The 27,744-nt window shown below is 39.4% G+C and overlaps 1 protein-coding gene across 2 annotated transcripts; it reads right to left on the reverse strand.

The window, feature by feature from the left end:
- Nucleotides 1–1,165: 1,165 nt before the first annotated feature.
- Nucleotides 1,166–27,668, reverse strand: Mtrr (5-methyltetrahydrofolate-homocysteine methyltransferase reductase). 2 transcript variants are annotated; one of them, XR_012449247.1, is made up of 16 exons: nucleotides 27,588–27,668; nucleotides 26,140–26,304; nucleotides 23,664–23,817; nucleotides 21,751–21,868; nucleotides 18,804–19,182; nucleotides 16,790–16,912; nucleotides 14,475–14,628; nucleotides 13,820–13,908; nucleotides 12,540–12,720; nucleotides 10,827–10,869; nucleotides 9,740–9,926; nucleotides 6,826–6,944; nucleotides 5,419–5,511; nucleotides 5,121–5,303; nucleotides 3,784–4,331; nucleotides 3,029–3,167 (listed from the first exon to the last, which is right to left on the reverse strand). XR_012449247.1 is itself a non-coding variant. In XM_074077750.1 (15 exons), exons 2-15 carry the CDS (start codon nucleotides 26,266–26,268, stop codon nucleotides 3,023–3,025), a joined length of 2,097 nt encoding a protein of 698 aa, XP_073933851.1. In that variant the 5' UTR covers nucleotides 26,269–26,304; nucleotides 27,588–27,668; the 3' UTR covers nucleotides 1,166–3,022. The 2 variants fall into 2 exon arrangements, 1 of the variants encoding a protein (XP_073933851.1); XM_074077750.1 differs by lacking the exon at nucleotides 3,784–4,331 and having other exon boundaries at nucleotides 1,166–3,167.
- Nucleotides 27,669–27,744: the final 76 nt, after the last annotated feature.

Below are 27,744 nucleotides of genomic sequence, written 5' to 3' on the forward strand. Positions count from 1 at the left end.
CAGACACCAGTGGCTCACACCTGTAATCCTAGCTACTCAGGTGGCAGAGATCAGGAGGATCGTGGTTTGAAGTCAGCCTGGGCAAAATGGTCTGTAAGACCCTGTCTTCAAAAACACCCTTCACAAAAAAGGGCTGGTGGAGTAGCTGAAGGTGTAGGCCTTGAATTCAAACCCCAGTACTGCAAAAAAAAAAAAAAAGAAGAAGAAGAAGGGGAGTGGGGTAGGAGGGACAATAATGAAAGGGTGAACCAATTCAGGGTACAATACACACATATATATGTATATATATATATGTGTATATATATATATATATATATACACACATACACACACACACATATATATATGGAAATGTCACAACAAAACCCCTGTGTAACTATCATAAACACAATTTTCTTTTTTAATGATGAAGGACAGGACAATAAAAGAGGTCCTGTTGGGTACCAGTGTATGGGAAGGGCTTAAGGAAAGGAAGAAAGAGGGTGAATATGATGGGAGTATTTTGTATTCATGTATGAAAACAGAACAATGAAACCTGTTGAAATTTTCCTAAGAAAGGGATAAAGAAGAAACATGGAGAGGTGAATCTAATTAAGATACATTGTAAGCACTTAGGCAAAAGTCACAATGTACCCCCTGGACACGTACAATATGCTAATGACAAAAGATAAGGAAAGTGGATAGAATAGAGTACTCCCTCTCCCCATCATTACCTAAACAAGGTCACAAGTTTTATCTAGCAAGGCTGGGGTGGTACCTGAAGCTTACCTAAAATTAGCACTATGCAGACACTGGACAGTGAAGAGGAATAACCTCGCCCCTAGAATAACAGACTTGAATAAACTTCCATGCAAGCTGCATCTTGATCACCTAGAGGCATGGCTGAAGTTTCATCAAGTTTACACGACAGGTCCTTGAAACTGCTTGATGCCCGACTACTTGTGTGTTTTGTTTAATGATTACCTTTCTCTGTGGGTAGCATTTCAACTGAAATCTATTTTCACCATCAGCAGCTGGTAATGTGTGGGGAGCAGCTGATCAATACCACCTCAAATTCCACATCTAAGTAACGTGGGTGTTCTGTATGAGGAAACTGGCTTGGGTCACTTTCCAACACCAATCATGACTATTTGTCAGTTTCTAGACATATTTATAACAACGCTGGTAAGTGAACACAAGTTCTTGATTTATTTATTTTTTTTGTGGCAGTACTGGGGTTTGAACTCAGGATCTCACACTTGCTAGGCAGGTGCTTTACCACTCGAACTACTCTGCCAGCTCTTTTGTGTGATGGGTTTTTTCAAGATATGATCTGGTCAACTATTTGCCTGGGCTGGCTTTTAAACAGCAATCCTTGTGATCTCTACCTCCCAAGTAGCTAGGAATTCAGGCATGAGCTGCTGTACCTGGCTTATTATACTGATTAATAAGAAATACTGTTCTTTGACCCTTTTAATATATTGCCTCAAGTCTATCTTGGCTGATGTACAGAATCTATACAGAGATATTAGCTAACAGTAACAGTATTTGTTTGCTATGTTGTCATAATCTTTATTTTTTAGGTTGGTATTGGATATTCTATATGCAGTAACAAGATTAGATAATATAAAAAGCCACCAGGCCTTACCAAATCTTAAATATCATGCAGTATTTTTTCAGACCTTCATATCTCAAAAGTGAAGGCTCTAATTCCAGCTTCCAAGCTACTTAGAAGAGAAGGCACAAAGACTGGGTTCCCAAGCAGTCTGGACAAAGTTATCTCAAAAACAAAACTAAAACAGAAAGGGCTGGGGGCAGGGCTCAAGTGGCAGAGCACCTGCCTAGCAAACACTAGGCCTGGGTTCAGTCTCAAGGATTGCACATAAAAAAAACTGAGCAGAAGCTTTTGAGAAGTAGAGGTTTGTTTTTAAAATGCCAAACTATTAAGTAAGATAACTGGTTATAACATTACAAAATACATACATACTGTCATTTGTAAACTGAATACAAGTGTCTCTAAATTCTGAAATTGTGACATTAAAAATAATTGTGATAAATATATGACAGAGTACAACTTCAAAATACCTTTCATATTTTTAGAACCATAAAAGCCCATTTTATAGGGATTACCTTAAAAATAAAATTGTTTTATCAGAAATGCAGTTTGTGTAATGAACACCATTTCATAATTATGTGAAGATGCAACAGATATGTGATTTAAATACGTTAATATGAATATTCTTTATGATCACATTTCATATAAACATGACAAATCACTTTCACATTACTTAACAAACATTGCAACCTAAGTTCACACGAGTTATGAGCTCAGTCAGTTCTAATGCCCTCGCCTGGTACAGGGGAGCCTTGGCACGTACTCACAGAGCTCCTGTGGCTGGTCAAGGTCTCAAAAGCTCTCCACAATGTGCAAGTGCACAGGTGAGCTAGTGAGGACAGTCCCTGTGCTCTCAGAGCCTACATGCAACAGCATACCACGTGGGGGACACAGGTTCAGGGAGGAAGTGGGTGGGAGGCACACACGACTGCATCAAAAATTTTGCTACACTGTTAAGAGATCTGCTCCAGGCAAAAGGAGTAGTACACACCTGCAATCCCAGCTACTCTGGAGGCAGAGTTTGGGAGGACTGTGGTTTGATGCCAGCCTGGGCAAAAAGTTAAAGAGACCCCAATCTCAACAAAAAAAGCTGGCATGGTGGTGTGCTTCTATAATCCCAGCCAAGCGATGCAGGATGATCCTGGTCCAGGCCAACCTGAACAAAAACATGAGATGCTATCTGAAAAGTAACAAGGCAAAAAGGACTAGGGCTGTGGCCCCAGGGATGAGAGTGCCTGCTTGACAAGCTGCAGTCCTGAGTTCAAACCTCAAAACCACTGGGAAAAAAATAAAGATCTGCTTCCCATCCAACCTCCTCCAAGAAACATTTAAAAATTTTTTAAAAAGACTTAAATCTCAGCTTCAGCAAAATTGCCTTTTAGTATTTTCAGCCAAAATATCTTAATTCTCTCCCTTTAGTTGCCAGTTTCATGACCAAATGTCCTGAAGATACCGTTTTTCTTCTTTTAAAGTGGCCAGTGTTTTCATTGCTTCTAGTTTGTCCACTCCAACCTCCTTACTTATTATTTCCACAAGGGCTTCGTTTACATTCTTGGCCATGTTCTTAGCATCTCTAGAAGAGAAGACGATGGCATCCTTTATAAACAGGAATTTTTACCAAGTCCTAGTCCACATATTTTGGTGCCTGTGACTCCTCCATCTTAGTTCTTCCCTTGTTTTCCTACCCACATGTCTCCCAGCCTCACTCATCCCAGGCCAGGCCTTCACCCAAGGTGACATGTGAAAATACAGAGCTGAGCACTGGGTTTCGCAGCTTAAAACCTGCCACAGGCTTCTACATTCTGAGAAACTGAAGCTTTACCATGTGTAAGGTCAAGGGCTCACCTCACCCAGCCACTTCCCTCCTCTCTCAGCTCTTTTTACCCCAAAGCCTTCAGATCCACTTTCAGCAACAGACACTTTCACTGAGGATTTCTCAAAGGACTGTCATGGGTCATAGTTCTAGCCCCTGCAAGCCCTCTGTCCCTTATGGAGCACTTAGGTCAAACATTGCTTCTGGACTGTCCCATCAGGGAAGGCTGACTGAAGGCAGGGAGTATATGTGATCTCTCCCCATAATTGCTCAACGCTAGAACAGTGGCCACTCACTCCAGAACTGCTATCCCCGCGGCCCTATCCACCACTGGCCACCATGCTGTCAAATCAATAGCTCCCACCTGTCATCTCACCTGACCCATATGCAGCATGTGCCTTCTCCCTGGGAAGGGTGTCCTGGGCTTGGGAACAAGTTTGATCCTTCCTCAGTGGCTGAGTCCCCTCAGTCTCCAATGCTCCTGTGTCCCTGATCCACTTGTCAGTGGTAAGTTATATAGGGTTCACTCTGAACCCTTCTTTCTGAACACTACCATGAATGTTTTCAAGTCCATTTTATAGGCATATAGTGACCAGCCAGTGATGGGGATGAGCTATTTGTGGGGACATATTTCAAGAGTTTGGACATGAATGACACTGAGTTCTCAATTACCAGTTTTGCACATTGGTATAATGAACTGTTTCTGCTTCTTAGCAGTACGTTTAAAACTTCAGCCTGTGTTTGAGCACTGTTGGCACCTGCCCCATACACAAAGTGAAGGTCAATTACTTCACAAAAAGCTAAATGAAAACGTAAATCAACACAATGTCCACAATTTCTGTAGTGTTTTTCAACTGAGAGTCAAAATCTGTTAAGAGTTTAAAACATCAAGTTTGTTGCCAAAGTCCGCTTGTTTTTTTAATTCTGTAGTAAAATTAAAAAAAATAGAAAGGAAATTATCAGAATGTAACATCAAAACAGAAAAAATAAGTCTCATTTCATCAAACCTGTTTCAGATAAATTTTAAGTATTCTGGAGCACTGTCTCAGTGTTTCAGCCTCTACATCACAGCACCAGAAAAGAAAGGAAGAGCCTGACTAAGCACATGTCAGTGCTTGGCATAAAGCAGAACTTCAAAACTTCTTGTATTAGCAGAATTGTTTGTATTTCATGAAAAGAAGCAGGTTAAGTTTTTAAATTTTTATTTTCCATGGCAATTCTGGGTTTCTGTAACAGATTTTGCCACAGAATGAGATCAGACTTAGTAACAAAGGAATGACTCCTGTCTTCTGCTAACTTTAGCATGATACATTTTTGCCTTAAAAATAAAGGATCCTAGTCTGAGCCATGTTCTTAGAATCAAAATAATGCTTTTTCCCTCTAAGCTAGTTCAATAGTTCATATCACAAACTCTTCTACACCACAAAATCAATCCTGAGATTTCAAGTTAAATGGGTAAGGCCTTAAGATAAATATAACTCCTAAAGCCTAAAAACACGGATCTGAAATGGTACAAAGTACTCCCCAATGCAAGAATTAACTTTCACCATTACGTCTCGGAGAATGGTACCTTGGCTATTAAATGTGTTAAAGTTATCTGGAGCCTGATTCTCTACTCCTGTACACCCACATCGCTGGCCTCTCTGTGCTTTGTGTCCATCACCCCATCAGCCACATCCTCCTAGCTGGTGCTGAAATATGCTGCCCACTCACCCACACACATAGATGCAGCCGTTCTCCTGAAGGAGGACCCTGGCCACCTGCTGGCCGTGGACCTTGAGGTTGTCTTGCACATATTTTGCTGGAACGTCCTCCTCCTCTGAAGGAGCATCTCTGGAGAAGGAGACTTTCAGGTGAGTCAAGGTCCCACGCTTCAGGAAATGCCTGAGCTCCTCTCTGAAACAGAACACATCACAGGCCACTGGAAGGCTGTACTTTAAACATGAAAAAGTTGACCTTTACAACTGTACACTGAATGACTGAACATCACTACAATACAACTATATAGTACCTGAATAAATAATCCCTGTCCTTATGTCTGCAGCCGAAAAACAACCACATTGCTCCAAAATTCCCAGCTGGGTGTTGTTCTTGGAGTTTCTCTCTAACAGAAAAAGAAAGTTTAGATGTCTGATACAAAGAATGTGTAAAAGAAATTTTCATCAGAAAACACCACCTCCAAATGGAAGTTTGTAAAATCCATTTTCACAGTTGTTGAAAGTTCATTCATTTAATTAATATAGTAACAAATGATGGTTTGAATTTTCTTTGGTTTTGTTTTTTGCTACCATGCCTAGGGATTGAACCTGAGACCTTGAACGTGCTAAGCCACCTGTGCTCTACCACTGATCTACACCACAGCCCTGGGCTTGGATACTGAATGTGATTGTGGATATGCTTCCAAAGGGACCCTAGTCCGTTCCTCTTCTCCTTCACTTCCTAGCCACGAGGAGGGTGGTTTTGCTTTGCTGTGTACTCTCAGCATGATGTGTGATCTTGTCACAAGTCCAAAATAATAGGGGCCAATCAATTTGGAATCTCTAAAACTGTGAGCCAAAATAACCCTTTTCTGCTTATAAGTTGATTACCTCAGGTATTTCATTATAGTGACAGAAAGTTGACTTGTATAACATTCTATTATTGTTGTATAGGCTATCGTGGTCACTCATCAGACACTATAATAAGAAAACATGCACCTAGGAGCTGTTTACATCCCCAAGTTATACATGACATACCTATAAAGAATAATTCAAAACATCACATTGTGAAACCTAGAGTAATTTCTATGAGACACAGAGTACATCTGACAATGTGATTTGCTTTCTTAAGAAAAAAAACTGAAACAACAAAATGATTGTCTAAAGGACATGACTCCACTGCCTGGGGAACAGTATGTAAGATATGTTCACTGCTTTACAAACATGGAAGAAAGTACAATAAATTTACTTTATATAAGATACTCTGTTCTGATACTGATATCTATTAATAGCATTCAAATTGCTGATATCTGAGGTTTAGCTTTGGACATTTTGGTGTACTTGAATCTGTTACTGTCACTTTTATCCAGTTAACAAATAGATGGATCTGCTGTACCTCAATACAGCATAAAGGTGTGCCTGAAATTCACTCCCAACTGCATAAGCTACAAACCACAGAACAGTTAAAAAAGTAAAATGAAAAGTAACAGTACCACAGCCAAACAGAACGCTTCAGCATAAAACAATCCCCAAACTATACCGTGTTCATTTTTCCCATGGTGACAAATTATTATGCTATCACACATTTGATAATTCTTAAAATAAAAATATTCTAAATGAAGTTCAATTATTCTAAAAACTACTAAAGCAAGAAAGGTTATTATGTATTCACTCGGGATGACAAAGGGTACACTTCCCCAATAGCCAAAACAAGCTCATACCTGTGTTGCAGGAAACCAATGAAGGGAGCTATGCCAGTTCCTGGACCCACCATTATGATGGGTGCCGATGGGTCATTTGGTAAGTGGAAAGAATTTGTTGCTCGAGGAGAGATGGATATCTGGAATATTAGACCAGCTGTGGTGAGTGTGAAAGAAAAACCAGGCAAGAGCATATAACCCAGCTGATCTTTGCTAAGGAAGTCAGAAAGTGTAAATTCCCTTCCGCGAAGCATGTTTAAGTAAACAGCAGCACTAGATCTTATAAAACCAGGTGCACAAGTGACATTACAGATAAATAAGGAAGTTTGTGTTGAAAACTTTCTTTTCTACCCATATCAAAAATGAAGCATGGTGTTTTCGAGAACACTGAATAGAAATAAAGTTATTCTAGGCCCATAGATAAGACTTGCTTTCTAGTAGGCAATAAACAACATATATTATAGAGAAATACATCAAAAACTGAAGACACAGTTCTTCATGTCTACATATGTATGGCAGTAGAGATAAATATCAAGATGGGTTTAGAAAGTTTTAAATGAATATAAGGCAACCCAAAATAGAAATTAAGAAGCTGCTCCAAAGATTCTAAACAATTGTGACATATTTGTTATTCTGGGTCCAATATTACCCGAAATCATTTGTTTGTATAAAGTCAGAAGTCTTAACATTTCAAAAGACTTTTCTTTCAACTCATGTGCCAAGGACACTTACAAAGGAACTGGTTTGTGAAAATGTTTCCATTTCAGCTTCACTTCATCACATGTGCAGGTCACACTGAGTGACAGTACGAATAGGAATGACAGGACTCTGTTCTATCTTGCATGGTAGAATAATGTCACACATTTCAACTTTTTTTTGAGATTGGGTTTTACAACATAGCCCAAGCTGGCCTTGGACTCTTGATCTCTCTGCCTCAGTTGGCCCAGTATTAGGACTATAGGTAGGTACTCCACATATGGTTTACATTCTAACTTTTAATTTGAGGAAAATTATAGGAAGATCTGGAATAGCTTGGACAGCACACCTTCTAAATGGAAGACTGGCAGAGCTATGTCTAATAACTCTTCTTCTTTGGGGATGAAGCTGTAATTATTATGACAGTAGCCAGACTCACTTGATTAGTCACTTAACAGTTTTACTGAGAGAACTTCATTGTGATAGGCACTAGGAATAGAGAAACGAACAAAGCAGTCACTATTTTGAAGGAACTTACATTCCAGTAGGAGGAGGCATAATAAACGAACAGATATCCATAGGATGTGGGTGATGCAAATCTTATTAAGCAAGATTAAACAGAATGAAGAAAGGATGGCCACAGCAGGGAGCTGCCAATTCAGACACAAATGCTAGAGACAGCCTCGACCTCTGGGGGCCTTTGACAGAGGCCCGCATCAAGTGCATGTCAGCCACAGTGGAGCTGAGTCCTGGCAGAGAAGCACAAGAGCCAAAGCTTTCCCTGTCCTAGGACAGCAGGGACAGCACAGCAGGGACAGCAGGTGGGCTGCACTCCTGCCATGGATCACACCTGTTCTTAAGGCAGAGAAGATCAAGGGAAGCAAGCGGCCATGCCACCCAGAGTCCTGGCACTCATCTGCATATGCCACTGCTCACAGGCAGGGGTGGGAGAGTCTGCTCCTCTCTTGGACAGAACTGGGGAAAGGACGTGATTCTGTGAACAGCTGTACAAGCTGCCACAGCTCGGGGAGAATGTGTAGCAGATCAAAGGCCAACATTTTCTGCACTCTGAGAAAAATGGCAGTACTCAGCTGCACCTCTAGTGCCTACATATTGGTTAGTCAGTAAAAATTTGTTAAAACAGAGCAGAAAGGAGATGAGGGAAGAAGGGAAGAGGATGTATCAGGCATCCATGCTTAGTGTTTGTTGTACATTATGGACTTTTATCTTTCTGGAGATCATCTGCTCTTTTTATGCAGTCACAAAGTGACAGAACTTTTATATCAGCATTATAACACTTCCTTTTGCGAAAGGAACATTTCTAATTTCCTAACATTTTGTTGCTGTATAATCAATGTCATGTTTAATGAATATGTAAAGCACCTCTGTCCTGGGGAGGACATGGGGAAATATCCAGGTAAAAGGCAATTTTGTACTCTGTCTTCCCTTTAGAATTCTCAAGGTCATCACACTTTTTTAACTCCAGTAAATTAAAGAAGCCAAACCTGACATGGCACTACAAATGACAGACTAACTTCATCACTTCTATGAAGAAAGAACATTTCATGATTAAAGCCTGAGATTGTGTTATTTTGATTTCAACCATGCTTACGTGCAAGGAGGGACAACTTTCAATTGTTCCCTATGCATGTGGTGACAAGTGTGCTGCTGCTGACATGGAAAAGATGCCACTGAATGCAGGGTGAATGTATCCATGGCTCATTCAGAAAATCACAACACCTTTTTCTCTTAGGTAATTTCCCCATTAATAGCACACACTCAAACACATACCAGTACTATGACAAAAGGGGAGAAATAGGGATGGGAAGAAATCCTACTGCTCCAAATTAGAGAATATACAATTACTTATTTGGAATATGGGGTTCAGCCTGGACATAAATACAACTATCCACCACCATCCTTCAATCCTTCCTGGACCCTTCTCCACCCTTCCCTAGACCAGTCTACCAAGAATATTCACAAAAAAGGTTGTCTTTTCTATGAATAGTATAACCGAGAACAGACTGATCAAGACAATTAATGCTTTACAAATTCTGGAAAAAGATTGTAAGTGAAGGTAAATAATGTTTGTCCTTCTAATAGAGATTTTAAAATTCAAGTACAGTATACATTTCCTTTGGAATAAATAGCAGTGATGGGCAATGTAGGGGACTTCCATTGCTTTTCGAGTCAGGCAAAGAACACTTTAATAGAGCTCAATTGCACACTACTTTAGTACCTTTGGAGCCAGGTATTTTCCGCTGTCTGCATGGGATGCTTGTGTGTTTGGCTGAAGAATTGGGGCCACTAACTTGGCCAGCCAGCCTGTGCAAACACCCCTCCGCAGAACCACCGCTGATGTGTCAGATGAAAACTCCACAATGTTAAAAACAAAGTGAAGCTTGTCTGGATAAAGTAAACTTGAACTGCAAAGACACACAGGTAAGTTTCAAATTTTGCATTAGGAATACTACATATGAGGGCTAAATTAATCTTTTCTTTTTTTTAGATTGCAGTGGAAGAATAGTTCCTAATGGGCTCTACTCTACCTTGCCACTACTTAGAGAGGAAAGCAATCTTATTCAATTAACCGCTGCCTCCCTCTTGGGATATCATTCAGGAAAGTTTCCAGTTCCATTTGTTCCTCTTCAATACTAGCTAAGACTTATAAAAACTGAGATGCCCTAAGGCTCTTCATGTAAAAGACTCACCATTTGAATGAATAGGAATAAATCCTGAAAATATCCCACGTCATTTATTAAGGTGACAAAATTCAGAAGTGACTGAAGAAAAATAAAAGTTCAAAATCATTTTTAAATGACACTTCCACAAAACCACACTTCTTTTCACTTCATATTAGATGCTCCGCAGTGCAGGGCTAGCTCTCATTCCCTCAAGTGTGCCTTCTTGCACTGCCACTGTGGATAGGCATGGGAGGATCCCCAATGGGAAAGGGACAGAGGCTGAGCAATGGAAGGAAGGCTAGAGTGAGGAGTCAGGCCTGAACCTCTAAGCCAGCACTCATGGGATGTTCCACATTTGAACTTCTCTCCCTATCTGCCCTCCTCCACTGCCCAGGGAAGGTGGAAGCCCTTAAGGCCTACTGCCGTAGGTAGAAGAACCATAATGAATGACACAGAGCCACTCAGGATCTTGAACTCTGTGAGCTCCTGGAGGACAGGAGTCCTGTGGCTCTTCATCACCCTTGTCTTCCACAAATCAGGGAAGTTACCACTGAATGAATTAGTAGTCGCTAAGGATTTGGAAGACTGGGTTTCATAAGACTTGGGGAAAGATGATATAGTTATGTTAATAAATATTAATACCTTGCACATGAATATAGTCTAGGCTGGAGTTTAGGAAGATGTTCTAGAAAAAAAAATAAAAGAAGCAATTATTAATCACTGCTGCTAAAAATAGCCTCAGCTCCAAAAGTCAAAACAACTCGAAGCCTAAATTTCCATTTGCTCTTATTTAGAGTATTCAAAGTAATGTTCTAGTTAGATATGCATTGCCTGAGCTCTGAAATCACTGTTTCTCCCGAAATGCTGGTCTCATAAGCCAGAGTTAACAGAAGTAGGCTTCAGAGTCATTAAACTTTCATGTGACACTTTCCAGGGAAAGTGTCTGGTTTTCTGTTCAAAATAAAGTCGCAATCTCAAAAAAATTAAAAGCTACTGTTTTAAGGATTACAGGAAATATTTAGGGACATATCATACTTTTCCTTCTTGTATTTGTAAAATGAAAAGATTTTTATGTGGTGGTAGGAATTTTTAAACTAAATTATCCAGAAACCCAGTGGTTTCAAAACATAAATACTCTTGTAAAGCAATTTACATTATTGATATCTGAACTCTATGCTAACAAATATTATAAGTAAATATACTTAATATATTTAAAATATTCAATCTATGCAAAACATCTTGAAATTTTCCTACATACTGGAAAATAAGATTTAGTAAAGGGCCCGTGTTAGCATTAAACTTTAGATTTATCAACTGTTCTTAAAAAAACTGAATTTCTTAAAATTAAAGAAAATTTAAGTTTTATAGGTTCTAATTGCTAATTTTAGATAGTTTTATTAATATGTTACATAATTACATAAAATGTAGTATTTTTATAAATAATTAAAAGGGTAACAGGAAGTACACAAGAAAGGAAAAATATGAAACACGTTCATGTATGGTAGACAAACTTCCAAGACTTCCCATGCTTCTGGACCTGTATTCTGACAGACTTCAATGCCCTACAAGCTCTAAAATACTGAACTGAAAAGCATCAGAGCACCTACTTGAAGAACAACATCCTCAGTAATGCTTTAACCATTGTGGGGAAGAAGAAAGAGAAAAGAAAACTAACAAACATCAAGAGAGTCCTTGCTGGTCTAACACTAAGAAGGACATTACAGGTTTCCGTGTCACTACAGACACACGTAAATGTTGAGATCTGGCTAAGAACCACTTGAGGAAATCAGAGGATATGCTCCAAGTACCCAAAGAATGTCAACTTATACTAGCATGACATAAGAAGTCCCTTCTGCTCTTGAAAGACCCTAAATCTAGACTTGCCTTAGTGGGAGCACATCTACATTCTACACACAGAGGTCATGCTTCATTAGCTACTGTTAATTAAATCTGATGTTGCTTATCTTTGACAGAGACCCATTTTCTTCTTAGAAAGACCATTTTTAGATAAAATATAGCCAAATAACCTCTCTGAAAAAAACAAACTAGAAAAGATGCTGAATTTTAAGGAAAAAAAATTAAGACTTCCTATGTTAACAGAGAAAGTGATAGCGACATAGATAGAATAATAATGAGGAAATCCAAAGGCGTGTTTGGCTCCTAGAAGGCAGCTCAGTTGTCTCTGCAACATGAACCTACACATGTTTACTTACCAATCACCATTCATTCAGACATGCTCCCAATACATCTGCATAGAATTCAGCGTTAGACATGAGCAGCAAGTTTCCTGTATTATAAAGATGCTTACAGCGCAGTGCATCAAAAACTATCGTGGACCTGAAAGAGACTACTCACCAAGCAAGAGACTGAGTGGTGGCTGACAGGATGGGAAAGCCAGGAGGAGGTCCAATAAGCAGGCACAGGCATCTCGTATGAAACAGTTGTAATCTGCAGCTCCTTGTTTGCTGCATAGTTCTTGCAGTCTCCGCTTCTCAGCACCATCGCTGGTACATTCCACAAGGGCTCGCAGAAATGCCTAAGAAAAGGAAGCCAATATCAATTATGGCCTGCTTTAAGTTAAGGCTATAAGAATAGTCACTTGTGGGGGTCAGAGGTAGCTCAGTGATAGAACACTTGTCCAGAATACAAGAGGCCTTGAGTTCAATACTTAGCACTGAAAGGAAGAAACAGTGTAACGCACACACAAAAAAAACCCTGCAGACTCTGAATATTCAGTTAGAACTTACCTGGGATTATGACCACTTCCTCTGTTCTAAGCAATCTAATCAACTGGTCTCACGAACACATCAGGTGCCTCAGAGTATGATCCCCAAATCTCACAATTCAAGACTTTATTTCAGAATACATAGCTTTTGTCATGACAGATAATTACATTAGAGACCGCAACATCTATTTGACAATTATGAAGTGTTTTTTTATAAGCTCAGCACTAAGGGACCAGATGGCACCCTAATAACATCACTCTTTATGCTCAGTGACAATTCAAGTTTGTCAAGATACAACTTAGAAAAACCTTATCCATCAGCATCCATTTGAGGGAAATGTTTAGAAAAATAGTTACAATTAATTTTAAAACAGTTCCTGGTGTAATACTGCCCTCTAGTGGACTGTTCTATTTCCACATTCATCTAAACACCAACATAAACATACCAAAGACTTATGATTTTTCCAAAAGAATTCTGATTCATCAGCAATTATGTAGAATTACATAAAAGAGATCGAATAACTTAGGAGGTGGAAAGGGGGGACCCTGAACTCTCACAAGCCTCCTGTCATCGATGAGAGGAAAGGTGGCACGTGCACCTGGATAACACAGGCATCACCACTGTGTACGGTGCTATATGAAGTCCATCCCTAGTAAAAATAAGGCTGAAAACAAGAGCTACTTTATGAATCTCATAGTATAAAGCACAAAAATATGAATATAAATATGACAAAAATACTTTGTTATGAAAATCATACAGATATCACATACCATTGGGAACTAATTTTAAAAACGTGCTGTGAAGACTATATTTGTTAAGCCTTCAAAAGGTAGACAACAGGTGTACTTAACAAATCTTAAGCAGAGCTAAGCACATTTAAAAATAGTTACCCACAGAAGACTGAAATACCTTTTTAGGAACTGCTCGTATTTCAAGACACCAGGTAAGAATGAAGCGGAGAGAACACCTCTCGGGGATGTGCTGGGGTAAGGCAGCTCCTTTTCCAGGAAAAGACAAGAGACGAGGTTCATGACAGTTAACTGCAGTGCTTTACGTTAGTGCTGTCAAAATGTTTTAATCAGCCAAAAAAATTCCCCCAAATAAATACAGCAGAAAAACATCACCTTAAAAAATAATTATAAGCTCAAGATATACCAATTAAAGGGAAAATTATCTAAAATTATAGAATCGAAAGGTAAAAGATGGCAGTGCTCCATCAGAACTATGTATTACCAATAACAATTTTAGGACAAACAATATTGACAATTTAAAATAAACAACTTCCTTTGATTATAGAAAAAAGCAGTGACATGCTATGAGACATTTCCTTTCTGTGTCCACAAGTGTCCAATAGGCACAAAACCCATCCTATTCCGTGTAATTAAGGGGAGCACTGAGAAACTGACAACACAATTGCATGTGTCAACATGTGCACCCCTCAACATGTGCACATTCTCCCTCTGCCCCTAACATGTGTCTGAGCCCCGGTGCCATGGTGGCTTTGTTGCTGGTCAGTTCCAGGCTGCTAGCCACTGACCCCCAGCATGTCCAGCGTCAGCCATACCTTTCTTCTTTGTGTGTGCCTTGATTTTCACAAGGACCAGGTGCTCTTGCTTATCAGCAAGCTGCAGTCTTTGGAGTAGGCTCTGCACCTCGAAATCACTGTTTGGACAGAGCACACTGAAAGCATCTCCAGGCTGATAAGAAAAAGAAGTTTCCTAGAGAAGAACCAAAATGAAAGGAGAAAAATCTTCATGAGTGAAGGAGCTTACATTGTGAGGTAACACGGAGTTTTCATTATATGACCGTTTTATGAGAGAAAGCAATAGAGGGCGAACAGGAGCAAAGTTCATTGTATGCAGGTGTGGAAACGTCAAAACGAAACCCTTATTATGTACAATTAATAAACACAAAAAAGAAAATAATAGAGGAACATGGATAGTAAAGAATTCCAATCCCAAAAAGAAACTAAGAAATAAGCTCAATTAATCAAATGAACATATTTTTATTAGCTGTTACCTTAAAAAGAAATTTGGTAATTATGCAATGTTTTGCTTTCTATTACTGCATACTTGCCGAATGCAAATCAGACCTCCCTCACTTTCTACAAAGGTACCATAATCTATGTAAAAATTCCTCTTCTAAAAACATACATGCACACGCACACATGCATACACATTCTCACTAAATGAAACTAAGACCATCTGCGGTGGTTTTACTTTGCTCCTTTCTTTGGGGTAGGAGAGAACTGCTCACATTCCCGGCCTGCAAAGGAGACAGGCTTGACTTAGCAACTGGCTAACCCTTGCTTTTTTATACGACAAAAAAGTGGAATATCAGAATAAAAATTAAAATGCTTTGGTGTATAAAGCAAAAATACTTAATAATATAGATTACCAACACATTCAATAGTATCGAAACAATGTAGTTTTGATGCCTTTCCTGTATCTTTTTTCTATTACGCAGCTTAATGAGATCTACACAGACAAACTTAAAGTGATTTTATTTTTCTAAAAGCAACCTGCTTAATGTCTCAGGACCTTCATCAAAACACCCAGTTTGCTAAATGACTGTGACGAGGTCCTGGAGCACTGAAGTTCCAGGACTCAGTTTCTTACCCTGAGGTCCACGGATTGCAGCAGCAGGAGGAGGGGCTCATGGACTGTGCACAGAGAAATAGTGCATAACCCCCTGAAACTGTTTGCAAGTGTTTCTGTACAATCATTTTTCTGGACAGAGTTCATAATTTCTTCCAGATTCTCCCAGGAATCAGAACCACTACTCTGAAAAGTTAACCCTTACTTGATTGGCTAGTCTTGAGTTTTATTTTAACTAGCTGGCTGATCTTAGGTGAACAGCTTCCTTTCAAAGGGCCTCTCCTATCAAAATGCTGTTTTGAGTCCATGATTCTTTTGTGGCTTGTAAGTCAGCAAGTCTACTCTGCTGAATCACCTTTAGTCATTCCTCATGTTTTTGTTTTTGTTTTTTTTCCTTTGTTGATGTGCTGGGTGGGGTACATTGTGGCATTTACAAATATTCTTGTAATATAAAATATATCTTACTTGAGTGCACCCCCTCCACTGCTCTCTTTTATCTCCATCCCGTTCCTGGAACAGTTTTAATATGTGTCATTTTTGCATTTACATACATGTGCACACGTTATTTGCACTGTATTCACCCTCCTACTTCCTTTCCCCCTCCCTTCCACCACTCTCTGCCTCTCTGCCCTCTGTACGACCTATTCTGCCCTCCTGTTCTCCAATTTTGTAGAAGAAAATAGATAAAAGGTGAAATGAGAAACATGACATTCTTGCTAGTTTGACGTAAAGATGGCTACACAGGGAGTTTCCTTGTGTTGTTCGCATGCATATGTGTATTACAGCCCCAACTGATTCACCTCTTCCAGTCCTCTTCACTACTCCCTCGTTCACTTCCCATATTGGCTCCAGCCAGTTTAAGATTTTTATATTCATTTCTGTACAGAGAGCACATCAATCTCCTTCAAGTTCTTAGTTTCCTTCCCCTTGCCCAATCCCTCCCATGTGTGACTAGTGTCCCATGACATTGCTGCATTTGTTTTCGGTCTACAATCCTTATGAGGGAGAACATGTGGCTTCTGGCCTTCTGAGCCTCACTAAGTCCACTTAAGATGATGTTCTCCAGTTCCATCCGTTTACCTGCAAAGTCATTCCTCACTTATCCCTTCCCTGAAATGGAAAGAAAAGAGGGCAACTCAAGGAGAAAACATGATGGATCAAGAACAAAATGGCCAGGTGTCCTGTCAGACCTCTCCTTCTCCCAAGTGTATGTAACTAAGCACCACACAAGGATCCATGTATCTTGAGAATGTAATTGCCAAGAAACAAATCCGTAACTTACTGAAATGTCCAATTCTAGCAGGAGAGTGGTTTTTATGGCATCATTGGTAGTAAGTTGAACTGCTTTTGAAACTGGAACTTGAAAAATTGGACCCACTGACGTCATAGATACTTGGCTTTCCTCCTTGAAAAACAAAAGCGATAAAGTATAACTAAACATAATTTTCAATTATACTCTTCCCTCACTTAATGATCTTGAAAGATCTAGAGGATCTTACAAAATTCGTTGGCTACTGAGTGTTCATTTATAAGGAAAATGGGTACAGACATATAGATCTCATTTTTCAGAAAAGCAGCTCATGTATATTTAAAACTCCTTGTCTATTAGACATTAGAATTTCTGTAAAACAAACAAAAATATTAATACTAGCATTTTCATGTAATGGTCTAGTGGTATTCCTAACAAAATATATAAAGAGAAACAGTACACATGTCAGAATTTCAGGGAGGAGATTTTAAAGGAAAGGACCACTCAAGATAAGAATGCTTCTATACTGATGGTCACTGGGCCCTCTGGTGTTGGGCAGTGCTGGTCATGCAGGTGCCCACCCCTTGAAAAATGGGTACTGTAACTTAATTCTTAATTGTAACTATTGTTCATTAATGGAAGCAGCTATACATGGCTGGACATCACAGGTCTTGGGAAAGTTCAAAGAAAACAATTCTTTGTATTGTCCCTCATTTCTGTTTTTAACTTGATATCACTAAGTTGAAAACAGGAAACAATTTAACAAGTGCCAGTCAATTAATTGTTATGTTGCTATGGGGAAGCTGGGAGTCAGGATAGGGCTGGGAAGAATCACCCAAGCACGCTCAGGTCACACCGTGATGCAGCCACACCTTCTTTCAGAAGCAGCCCATATCTAGTAACTATTCAATGGCTATAAAAGCCCAGCCCCACTGCCCCAACTCAGGACAACTCTAAAGAGCTGATCAATTTTGAGAAAACCCTATGGGACTGGCAGAGGCCTTTGCTAAGCTTAACTCACACATGGAAAAAATCCAAAAAGTGGGAATGATTCGCCAAAAATTAAAAGCTAAGTATGAGAAACAGAGAATACCCTCAGTAGGTTACAAAGTATCCCTCATCTCCCGTAGCCATGACTTTGAGGGCCAAGAAAGCTAAGGACTACCTCTGATTAGGGAAGAAAATCCTTAATCCCCAGATATCCTTGAATCCTGTGAGTCTGCAGAAATGTTCACATGTTCCCATTAAGGGCAAAAATTCCCTGGATACATTAAGACTGTGCAGAGACCTCTGCAAAATAAACCATTTACTTCTTTAAAGATTGAGTATCTCTTACCCAAAGTGCTTAGGACAAGTATTTTGGATTTGGAATGTGTGCATATACATAATGAAGTTTTTTTTTTAAATAAACAACTCCATTTACTATTCTGTGGTGCCGGGAATTGAACACAGGGCCTTGCCCATGCTAGGCAAGTCCTACCACTGGGCTGCACCCATAGCTCCATAGCGAGGCATTGTGGTGATCCACATCTAAACAGAAAACTCATTTATGTTTCACAAACACCTGTTCACAGTCTGAAGGTAATTTTATGCAATACTTTTAATGCACTGCATTTTGATTCAAACCCGTAAGAGGTAAGGTGTATAATTTCCCAATTGTGGTATCGTGTCAATACTCAGAAAGGTTTTAATTTCAGAGCATTCTATGGTAGGGATGTTTGATCTATAATGCAAGCCCTTCCATAATACGTGGGTGGCCAAACTTCCGGAAGGGCTTAACAGTGAATGCCTTCAGCTTTGCAGACCTCTGTGGTAACCATTCAACTTTGCTATTGCAGCTCAAAAGCAGCCATAGACACAGTGTTGAAAAACAGGTGTGGCTGCGTGTCAGTAACATTCATTTACAAAAGAGAGGCAATGGGTCACATTCACTTTTGGCAGTGGAGCTGTAGTTTGTGGACCTCTATTCTAATGTAATAATAATAAAAAGGAAACACCCATGGTCAAATAACATCACTAAGCATAGGGCATACAGTAAATTGCTCACCTGGTCAAGAGACTCCCGCAGATGCACCTGCAAATATTCTGGGGGTAACACAGGAATACTTAAAGAGGCTTGTGAAAGTGGGGGTACTGAACGGACAAGTGAGGATTCAAAGTCTTCTATCAGAGCACTTGAAAGACTCCTGTTTGTTTCATTTTGTTCCAAAACCTCAGAATCCTTCCTTCCTGAATCATCTAATTTCAGAAGCTCCACTTGTGATTCAATGTGTAAAAACTCTGGCTTTACAGGATGAGTCCTCAAGGAGGTATTCGATGCCCTTTGAAGAGTTCCACTGATCTCCACTTGTCCTCTACTTGACTTAAAATGCTTTGTGAGGGCAGCCCAGAGTCCAGCAATCCATGGCTCAACCACAAGTTCTAAGCTGGCATATAATTAAAAAAAGGAGAGAAAAAAATACAAATGCCTAAGTTGTCCATTTTAACAGAGTAATGTGATAAAGGCAGAGTCCTTCCATCTGACAGAATACTATATGCAATTGTATAAAATATAGTCGGATAAAGATTACTCAGAATTAAAAAAATATTCATCAAAGATTAAGTTTTAAAGAGCAGAACATTAATATGTTTTTGTTAGCACTGTCGCTGTAAAAATATAAGCACATGTACAGGTCAAAGAAATAAAATGGGACATGAAAATATATTAATAATAGAAATAAAATCACTCTTAATTTCCTAAAATACTAGGTAATCTTTACTTTTAGTTATAATTAAACAGGCATGCTAAATTCTCATGAGGCTAAGAGAACTCAGCCAAATTCCAAGGCTACTCTAATGATGCAAATATTTGTCACATCAATCAAATGCCTCATCTTTTTTGCCTAACAGATTTACTTATCTTTTGTCTAGAAAGTAAAATATCACCAAGAAACCACTATGGATTGATGCCAAGTTTTTTTTAACTAACTAAAAAGTTCAAACCTTTCTATCAGTTCTGAATAATTTTACGGGGTAGAATTTCCAGGAAGCTAACCTCAGGAAAGGAAAGGGGTCATTCTTTATGAAATCTAAATTAATCATAAGTACATTGTAAAAAATGCAGAACTCCAGTTAATACTAACAAAGTATAACTCAACAATAACTTTCCCAACACTGCCTGACTGAACTGAGGTTAAATAGAGAGCATAAGTAAGAGAGACTTGTCAGAGCACTAGAAATAACATTTTTATCACTTTCCACCTGAATTCAAAGGCGGTATCAATTAAACTCTAACTCATTAAGATAAATGACTATGAAAAGACACATTTCAGAATTTTGTCTTATTATGACTCAGACTACAATTTCGCTGTGCTAATTAGGGGTTCATGTGGTCCATAGCTCAAATTTGCTTATACGTTGTATTTACCCCAAGCAGCCTTACTGAAAGCAAGTTCATAAAATACGGGCTTAATAACAGTTACATTTAACTATTACAATTAGTCTTAGAACTCAGAAATATGAAGGTGCTGGTGTCTATAATCATAAAGAGATTGTGCCTACTAAATGATAGCATAGTTCTAAGAGGGAAACTTGTACTGATTTTTTCAAACATATCCACAATCTTACAAAGTAAATACCATTAGCTGTTAGTTTAAGCAAACAAGGTTTCAGTCAGTAGTGGTGAATCAAGGATTTGAAACCAGCCATTTGGATTCTGCATTCCTAATTCTTTAAGTGTGGTGGGCCTTAAGCAAGGGCATCTTCTGAAAAACACCTTAATTTTAGAAAAGGGAAAAATTCAAGTAAAGTATTAAAAGGGACAAGACTACTGAAATACATTTGAGAATTTTAATACTTGATCCAACAAATGGGCAGAGAAGACAAAAGTGTTTAAAGAGATGTGAAATATGGAACGAGAAAAAATGAGCCTATTCTATGATATATAAGCATTATATTATTGATTAAACATAGCCCACATAAGACTGAATGTCTAATGTCAACTTGGTTCTGGAAAAAAAGGAGGATCAAATTAAAAAGAAAAAAGTAAAAGGTAATATGCAAGAAAAGGTCACAGAGATTTGTCACAATGAGGAAGAACGTGTACACTGGAGATAAGGAAAAACCTACAGCATCAGAGCTGCAGAAAATGATGGAAGGAGTGGGCACGAAGGGTGAGATAAGGCGAAATATGAGAAGATTCACCACTACACATATGAATGGCGCTAACATGCAGAGAAGCAAGGTGTTTGCTGAATTTCTCATTTTTCATAAACAAAAATTATTCATTAGTGCAGTGAATAAAAATTTATTTAATATATGCATCTACTAAAAATATGTGTGTGTGCTGTTATCTGGCTAAAATAAAAATATTTCAAGGCCAAATGGTAGAATAAATTATGTAAAAGCTGGAAGACCTTTGAATAAACATGTTAGGATTTATCTGAAAGTTTGTGCACAGGGTAAACTACTGACTTGTAAAAATAAGAATAAAAGAAATGAAAAAAGAAAGACCAGCATGGCAGCAAATAGCAATTAAGATGGTGAGAGACAAAGTGACAAAATGACACGCGGTCTGGGGTGAAGGCCCACTGAGGTCTCCTATCAATGGTGCTCGGCCTGATGGCTCTGTCCACATGAGGCGCTCACAACTGAACTCATCCAGTGACTCCCTGTGTACACAGCAGAGAAGAGTCCTACTCACTACCCTAATGAAAATGGTGATTCTTACACAAATACCTGCACACTTCAAGATAAAGGGTAACTGTACTGGAGCACCTTTCCTAATTTTGTTCATTAACACATACCACGAAGGAAGAGACAAACATCAGCAGAAAAAATAAATCAAGCTCTGGTTGATCTTTTAGGATCCTAGAGCTCAAAATCTTAAAACTACAATATTACTCTCAAGCTGAAACTGTCATGCTAAACCCATTGCTAACATGTTTTATAAAGTTCCTTTCACTGTGTAAACATAAGGGTTTACTGGCAAAAAAAGGGAAGTACGTTGCTCTTACCCTACACAGTCATCTGCATGTCCGGTGTCATAGAAATGTTGAGCTCCAAGCTCCTGAAGTCGTTTATCAATGACTTTCCCTCCATTACAGAAGTACGTATATTCTGAATCTCCCAAACCTGAAGAGTACAAATAGAAAATTATATACACTGAGGTTTAAATTTAAGGATACTAAAACATAAGTATCTAAAACAATACTATTCCACAAAAATAACGTGTAGTTCCACATTTTCTTATTTTTCTTAAGTAATACTAATTAAGCAGACAGTGCTCTTTTTTACAACACGAAAGTGCCAAGTATACTGGCACTACCAACAAAACAAATACTTATTGGCAAGAAATATACATATCTCACATTTTTGTTTTCAAGAATCTGTATAAAAACATAAGAAATTTTAAATTAAGGATCAGACAGGTTAAAAAAAAAATCAAGATATATGTATTGGTGCACTTTTCTGATCCCGAATAACAGTCTGTCAACCACGGTCTCTGAGCCAAATCCTACACACATAATTTTTGTAAATAAAGTTTCATTGGAACATATTGTTCACATATTGTTTATGGTGACTTTGAAACTACACCAGCCAAGTCTAGCAGTGTGATAGAGACCACACGGCCTGCAAAACCTAAAATACCTACTATCTAGTCTATTATAGTACTTACAACTCCTGACACACAGCACAGAGGCATGTCAGCAGCATAACCAGCTGATACTAGTCTTGGATAAGTTTTAAAGAATTGCGTCTACTTTTCATGGTAAGAAAACTCACTAATATTTCACACTTGTTTGAAATTTTAAAATTGAAAGCTTAAATTTTTTTCAGTTTATTTATCCTCATGTTCTCTCCCAAAAACTGAGTAAAAATAAGATGGGTTCATGTATGTACCCAGAATTGACTAGAAAAGCTGGATAGGCTTCAGGTTTTTCTTTATAACACTTTTTGAGGGTTTTTCAAAGCAATAGACATTCACTCTTGAAAACACAGAAGGTGGAAAAACTTCAGTTTAAGAAAACTATAAACACAATACAACACTCTCTTGAACATGTGATATGTACCAAGTCATGGCCAGGGTTACACTCTCAATTTCCAAGCAAATGTTTATTAAAGCACAACCCATCCTTGCTAGATACTCTCCCCCACTCTCTTGCAAAAAACCTCCAAAGATAAACAATACAGATCATGAGAGAAATACGCATCCTCTGCTCCCTGTCTCTAGTGTCATATTTTGCTATGCTGGTCCTTCTGACCCTCTGTCTATTTAAACTATGCTTCACAGCCCTATACCAGTTTTGCTAATTAGGGATGCACACTAGAATCACCTAAGAGCTTTGAAAAATATCCATGTCAGAGCCCTACTTCTGAATGTCAGAAATACTGGTGGTAGGCCCAAGTAACAGAATTATTAGAACACCCCAAGCTACCCTAAATGTGCAAACCAATCTATAGACATACAGAATCACTTGGGAATTTTTATGGTTTGCTGTTGTTTTAAATGATAAAGCAGCATGAGAGGCTGCTCCTTCAAAGACTCTGGTTAATAGGTTTAAGATGAGGCCCAGTCATCAATATTCTAAAAATGTTTCACAACTGACTCTGTTGTGCCTACCTGACTAGTAAAGCTACTCAAGAGGTTCTATAGAGGACTAGGGACATATCTCAGTGGTAGAGCACTTGCCTAACAAGCTCCTGCATTCCAACTCTGGGGGGAGGGTAAGTGTTTTTGCAGAGTGTGTTGTGGGGTAAAGACTGAGGAAGCATTTACATTTTTATGTTTTGCATGTATGTAATGTCTATGTAAAAAACCAAATGTCCCATATAATTGCATTTTGTGGTTTTGAAAGATGTATTCAGATAACAAAGTGATCAGCAGTAATAACAGCACATAGTAAGAGCAGGAAATATAGATCATTACCCAATAATCCATACCGCAGGTGACCAAAGACATCAGCTGGCAGCGTCTTGTCATGTATTTCTTTAACAAACTTGCGGGCTGTGTCAGGGGGGTCTCCAGTGCCAGTGGTAGAAACAACAACCACCAGAGGAGCGGTTTCGGTTTTTAGATCATACTACGAAACAATGGTAACAAATCATGGACTTAATACTACACATGTTAGTGATTTAACATATCAGTGTGGCAAGGCGATCAGTTTAGTTTCCTCTGCCTTATATTTCCTTTCAGTTTTCCTCCTTGCCAAGTTATAAGAGCTGTATACCAGGGTGGCCAGGCCAGTAACAAGGTGCCCCCTGTCAAGCTATGCAATGTAGGATATAACTCAGTCTAAACACATTTGTTTTGCTGATGCTCATAAAGAGGTTAGGAGAGATTAACATGTTCTTCCCTACATGTGGTTCACCACAGATGTGACCTGTCATCCCAGGTGTCTACCTAGTCCAATTTTTCATTTTAGGAAAGTCAGAGGGTAAGGGACTCTGTGCCACTGTGCCTCGTGCCCAGTGTTATAGATGAGATCTGATCTGCAAGGCAAATAGGCCCAGCTAAGAATCAAGGTGACAACCCAAGGTACCCTGATGAGATGCCAAGAAGAAATGCAGTAAAATGGCAGTTAAATGAAAGAAAAAAAAAAAAAGGAAGTAAAAGGGCTTTTAAAAGAGGAGGGTAAGATTCAGAAATAAAAAGCAGAGATGTAAGTACCTAGGATTAAATGACAGAACAAATAGAATACTCCTGTGAGCACAGAACAGCCATGAAAACACAACAGCTCTGAAATCTTCAGCAACTTTAAACACAGTCATCCATACTACTTAAAAAGGCAGAGAAGGGGCACGCAGGGCATTTTAAAGTGAGAAATTAAAAGTGCTGCCTCAGGTATCAGCTGCTATCAAGAACTTTTCCTCAAGGTTCCAGGAAGCTGAAAAATCTATCAGAAGTAAACTGAGATCATCCATGTTCCCAATTCTTATAAGTCAAGTATCTTTCTTTAAATTCTCATGTAAATTTAAACACTTTTAATACAACAGGTCACTGTCTCTTCTTATGACTCTATGAACACCACTGCTCATTGACATGACTTAATTTGGGTCCAAACAATTCACTTTTATTTTACTTTCTGTGATGCCGGGGATTGAATCCAGGGTCTTGAGCACACTTAAACAAGCTGTACTCACCATCACTGTGCTGCATTCCCAATCCTCACTTTATTTTTCATGCCTACATGAAGAACTGGAGGCAATTTTTTAACAGGCCACTGAATACTTGCAACACAGTGTGTCAAACTCTTATGCAGAAAAGGACTATTGTGAACTAAGAAGCAGAGAGCTATCCAACTAGAGAAACCATTCAGCCAAGTACAGCAACCAGCATGACCAAAATGGTGTTAAGCAAATTTACCATTCATTTTTCTGTCAAATGGCTGCTGACCCACTAGTGAGGTCAACCTAATATCATGAAACCTCAGAGCTAGTTTCATAATACTATTTATTTGCAGTAAGATTCAGGTTTAGTCCACCATGTGGCATTGCAGTGTAAGCTTATTTTAAGTTACTATTGAATGACAGGGCCTTCCAATTGGTGGTGTTATGGAAGAGTGTGCTTTCTAGGACTACATCTGTAGTCACACTGGCAGTGCTGCATAAAGGAACCAAGTCAGTTTCCCTCTGTAAGCTAGGTTTCTAATTCACCTGTACAGCTGACAGCCTAGTCTTTTTTTGAATTTGAGTTTGTGACGGGCCAGGGGAGACTGAACATGAGTGAAGGGGCACTAGTGAAATTCACTGACGAGAGTTTGACTGCTCAGTGGCTAGCACATCATTGGGTTGTATAAAGCCCCTGCTAACAGTTATCACGTAACTATCTAAAACAGTATAATCTGGAGGTCTCAGACTAACTAAAAGAAAAACAAGGTCTTATAATCCCTTAAAGGTAGGAATTTCTGCACAGAAATGCTGAATATACAAATAAGTAGTCCCCGACCTTAAGCAGCGAGTCTTCTCCAGATCCTCACACCACTACCTAAATCTCCATTTTATAACAGAATCTAAGTGGTCTTTTATTTGGAAGAACTTGAACGTGAATGGCTGGGCCTTTCTTTTAGGGAATCCAAATGGGATGCTGAGATTCATGATAAACATCCACACAAATGCACACATCTCATTTGTTCTCACAGTCAATCTGCAAGATAAATGAGGCCTACACTACTACAATTGCACTAAAATTGTAGGATTGCTTATTTCAGTCTCTGAGACACTTTAGTCTAATTCAAATGTGTATTTCTACTTAAAAAAAACTGGTAAAATCTTACAATACAGTTGATAAAATAAACTTCTGAGTATTTTATTTCACGTCTTACTTTGTTATGAAACACCACTTTCCAACCAAATTATTTCAAAGTGTAAAGCACAGTAAAATCTACAGGAGTGACAGCTCTTACCTTATCTGACTCACTGATACAGTGAAGATCGGCAGAAAACCCATGAGTCACAGCTTGTTCACATATTTCTTCTGCTATGGCCTTTGCTTGTCCTTTCTGTGTAGCATACAATAACAAAAACCTCCTCATCACCTCCAGACATGTGCTGTACCTCTAACAGTGACACTGAAAGCCAGAAATAGAAAAAGGAATAACAACCTACAAGTTATCAATTCTACCACAATTTTTAAAAAAAGAATACAGTGATAACCACAACCACACATGATGTGAAATAGCCTACTCTAACTTTGTTTCATAGCACTAATTTTAAATGAACCTAAGTAAGAGAGAATTCATCAAGTTGGGAAGTGTAAAAGAATGAAACTCTAATTCCATTGTCTGGAAATCCAATTATGATTTCAAACTACTTCTGAGGCTTGACAATGGAAAACACTCCCCTAATCTGTATCTCAGCTCCCTTGTCTTTAAAGTTAGGATCAGAATACCTTCCTGACAAAGAATGTGACAAATGAAAAGCACCTGAGTAAAGCTTATGACAATATCACTTGTAAGTCTTAGACAGCCTTTTGTTTCCTCTTTTTAAAAACGGTAAAAAGTCCCGCTAAGTTGTAGGGTTTATTTGTTTCTATTATATCCCAATGCTAATAAAAAAACTAATCACAGTACTAAAATAAATCACAGTGCACATTGTTGCACAAATTAGCACCAAATGTGCAAATATGTGCACAGGGAAATAATTTCCAAGGCAAACGTTTTGTTTTCCTGAAGAGATAACCAAGAATAAAATAAAGGGCACTTTTTTTTTTTTCATATTCATCCAGTAGATAACCCCGGAAGATTTTCAATTTTTAGAGACAAATTTAAATCGCAATCCAAACTAAAATGTTGACTTCTGGCGATCGAATCACCTACAGTTATAGGCTCTTCTGGTCTAACTACACGTTAATCCTGAAGTACTCTTAGGGAGCACGTCAACACCTGGCATACAAGGTGCTCAGTAGCTCAGCCGAAGGAATGGATAAGTGAATATCCATTTAGGACCGGCTTAGAACTGTGGAAACCTGGTGATGCTGTCACCTGCCAGGACTGTCCCCCTCACATCCCACCGCCACCCGTGCCACGGAGCATGACCCCAAAACCCTCGCCCTGGCCACCGGGCGAAGCAGGCTCGCCTCGGGCTCTCAGCGGGTTCCGCGCACCCGGGCCCGGGGCGGGCGGATCGGGCGGGCGGATCGGGCCGGCGGACCCAGCTGCTTTTCTCGAAAGAGCCTAGAACCGCCCCGCGGGCCTCGGCCAATTCCGAGGACCCGGACCGCGCTCCCGGGTCACCCCGCCGCCGGCGCTCAAGGGGCGAAGGGACCACGTGCGTGAGGCCGCTACCCCCACGACTCCCGACCTGTGATGGGCAAAGTCTCAACCCCGGGAACCCGCTGCCGCCCAGCCCTTACCACCGTGACGCAGGCCGGGGACTCGGGATCCACCGGAACGCGGACAGCCCCACCCACGAGCACGGCGAGCGCGCATGCTCGGTACTCACGACCAATAAGAAGCTCCAGAGGGCCGCAGGCCAATCACAGAGCTCCGGTTGTGGGCGGTACCTGGGAG

The sequence above is a fragment of the Castor canadensis genome, chromosome 6 (assembly GCF_047511655.1).
Source record: "Castor canadensis chromosome 6, mCasCan1.hap1v2, whole genome shotgun sequence".
NCBI classification, from domain to species: Eukaryota; Metazoa; Chordata; class Mammalia; order Rodentia; family Castoridae; genus Castor; species Castor canadensis.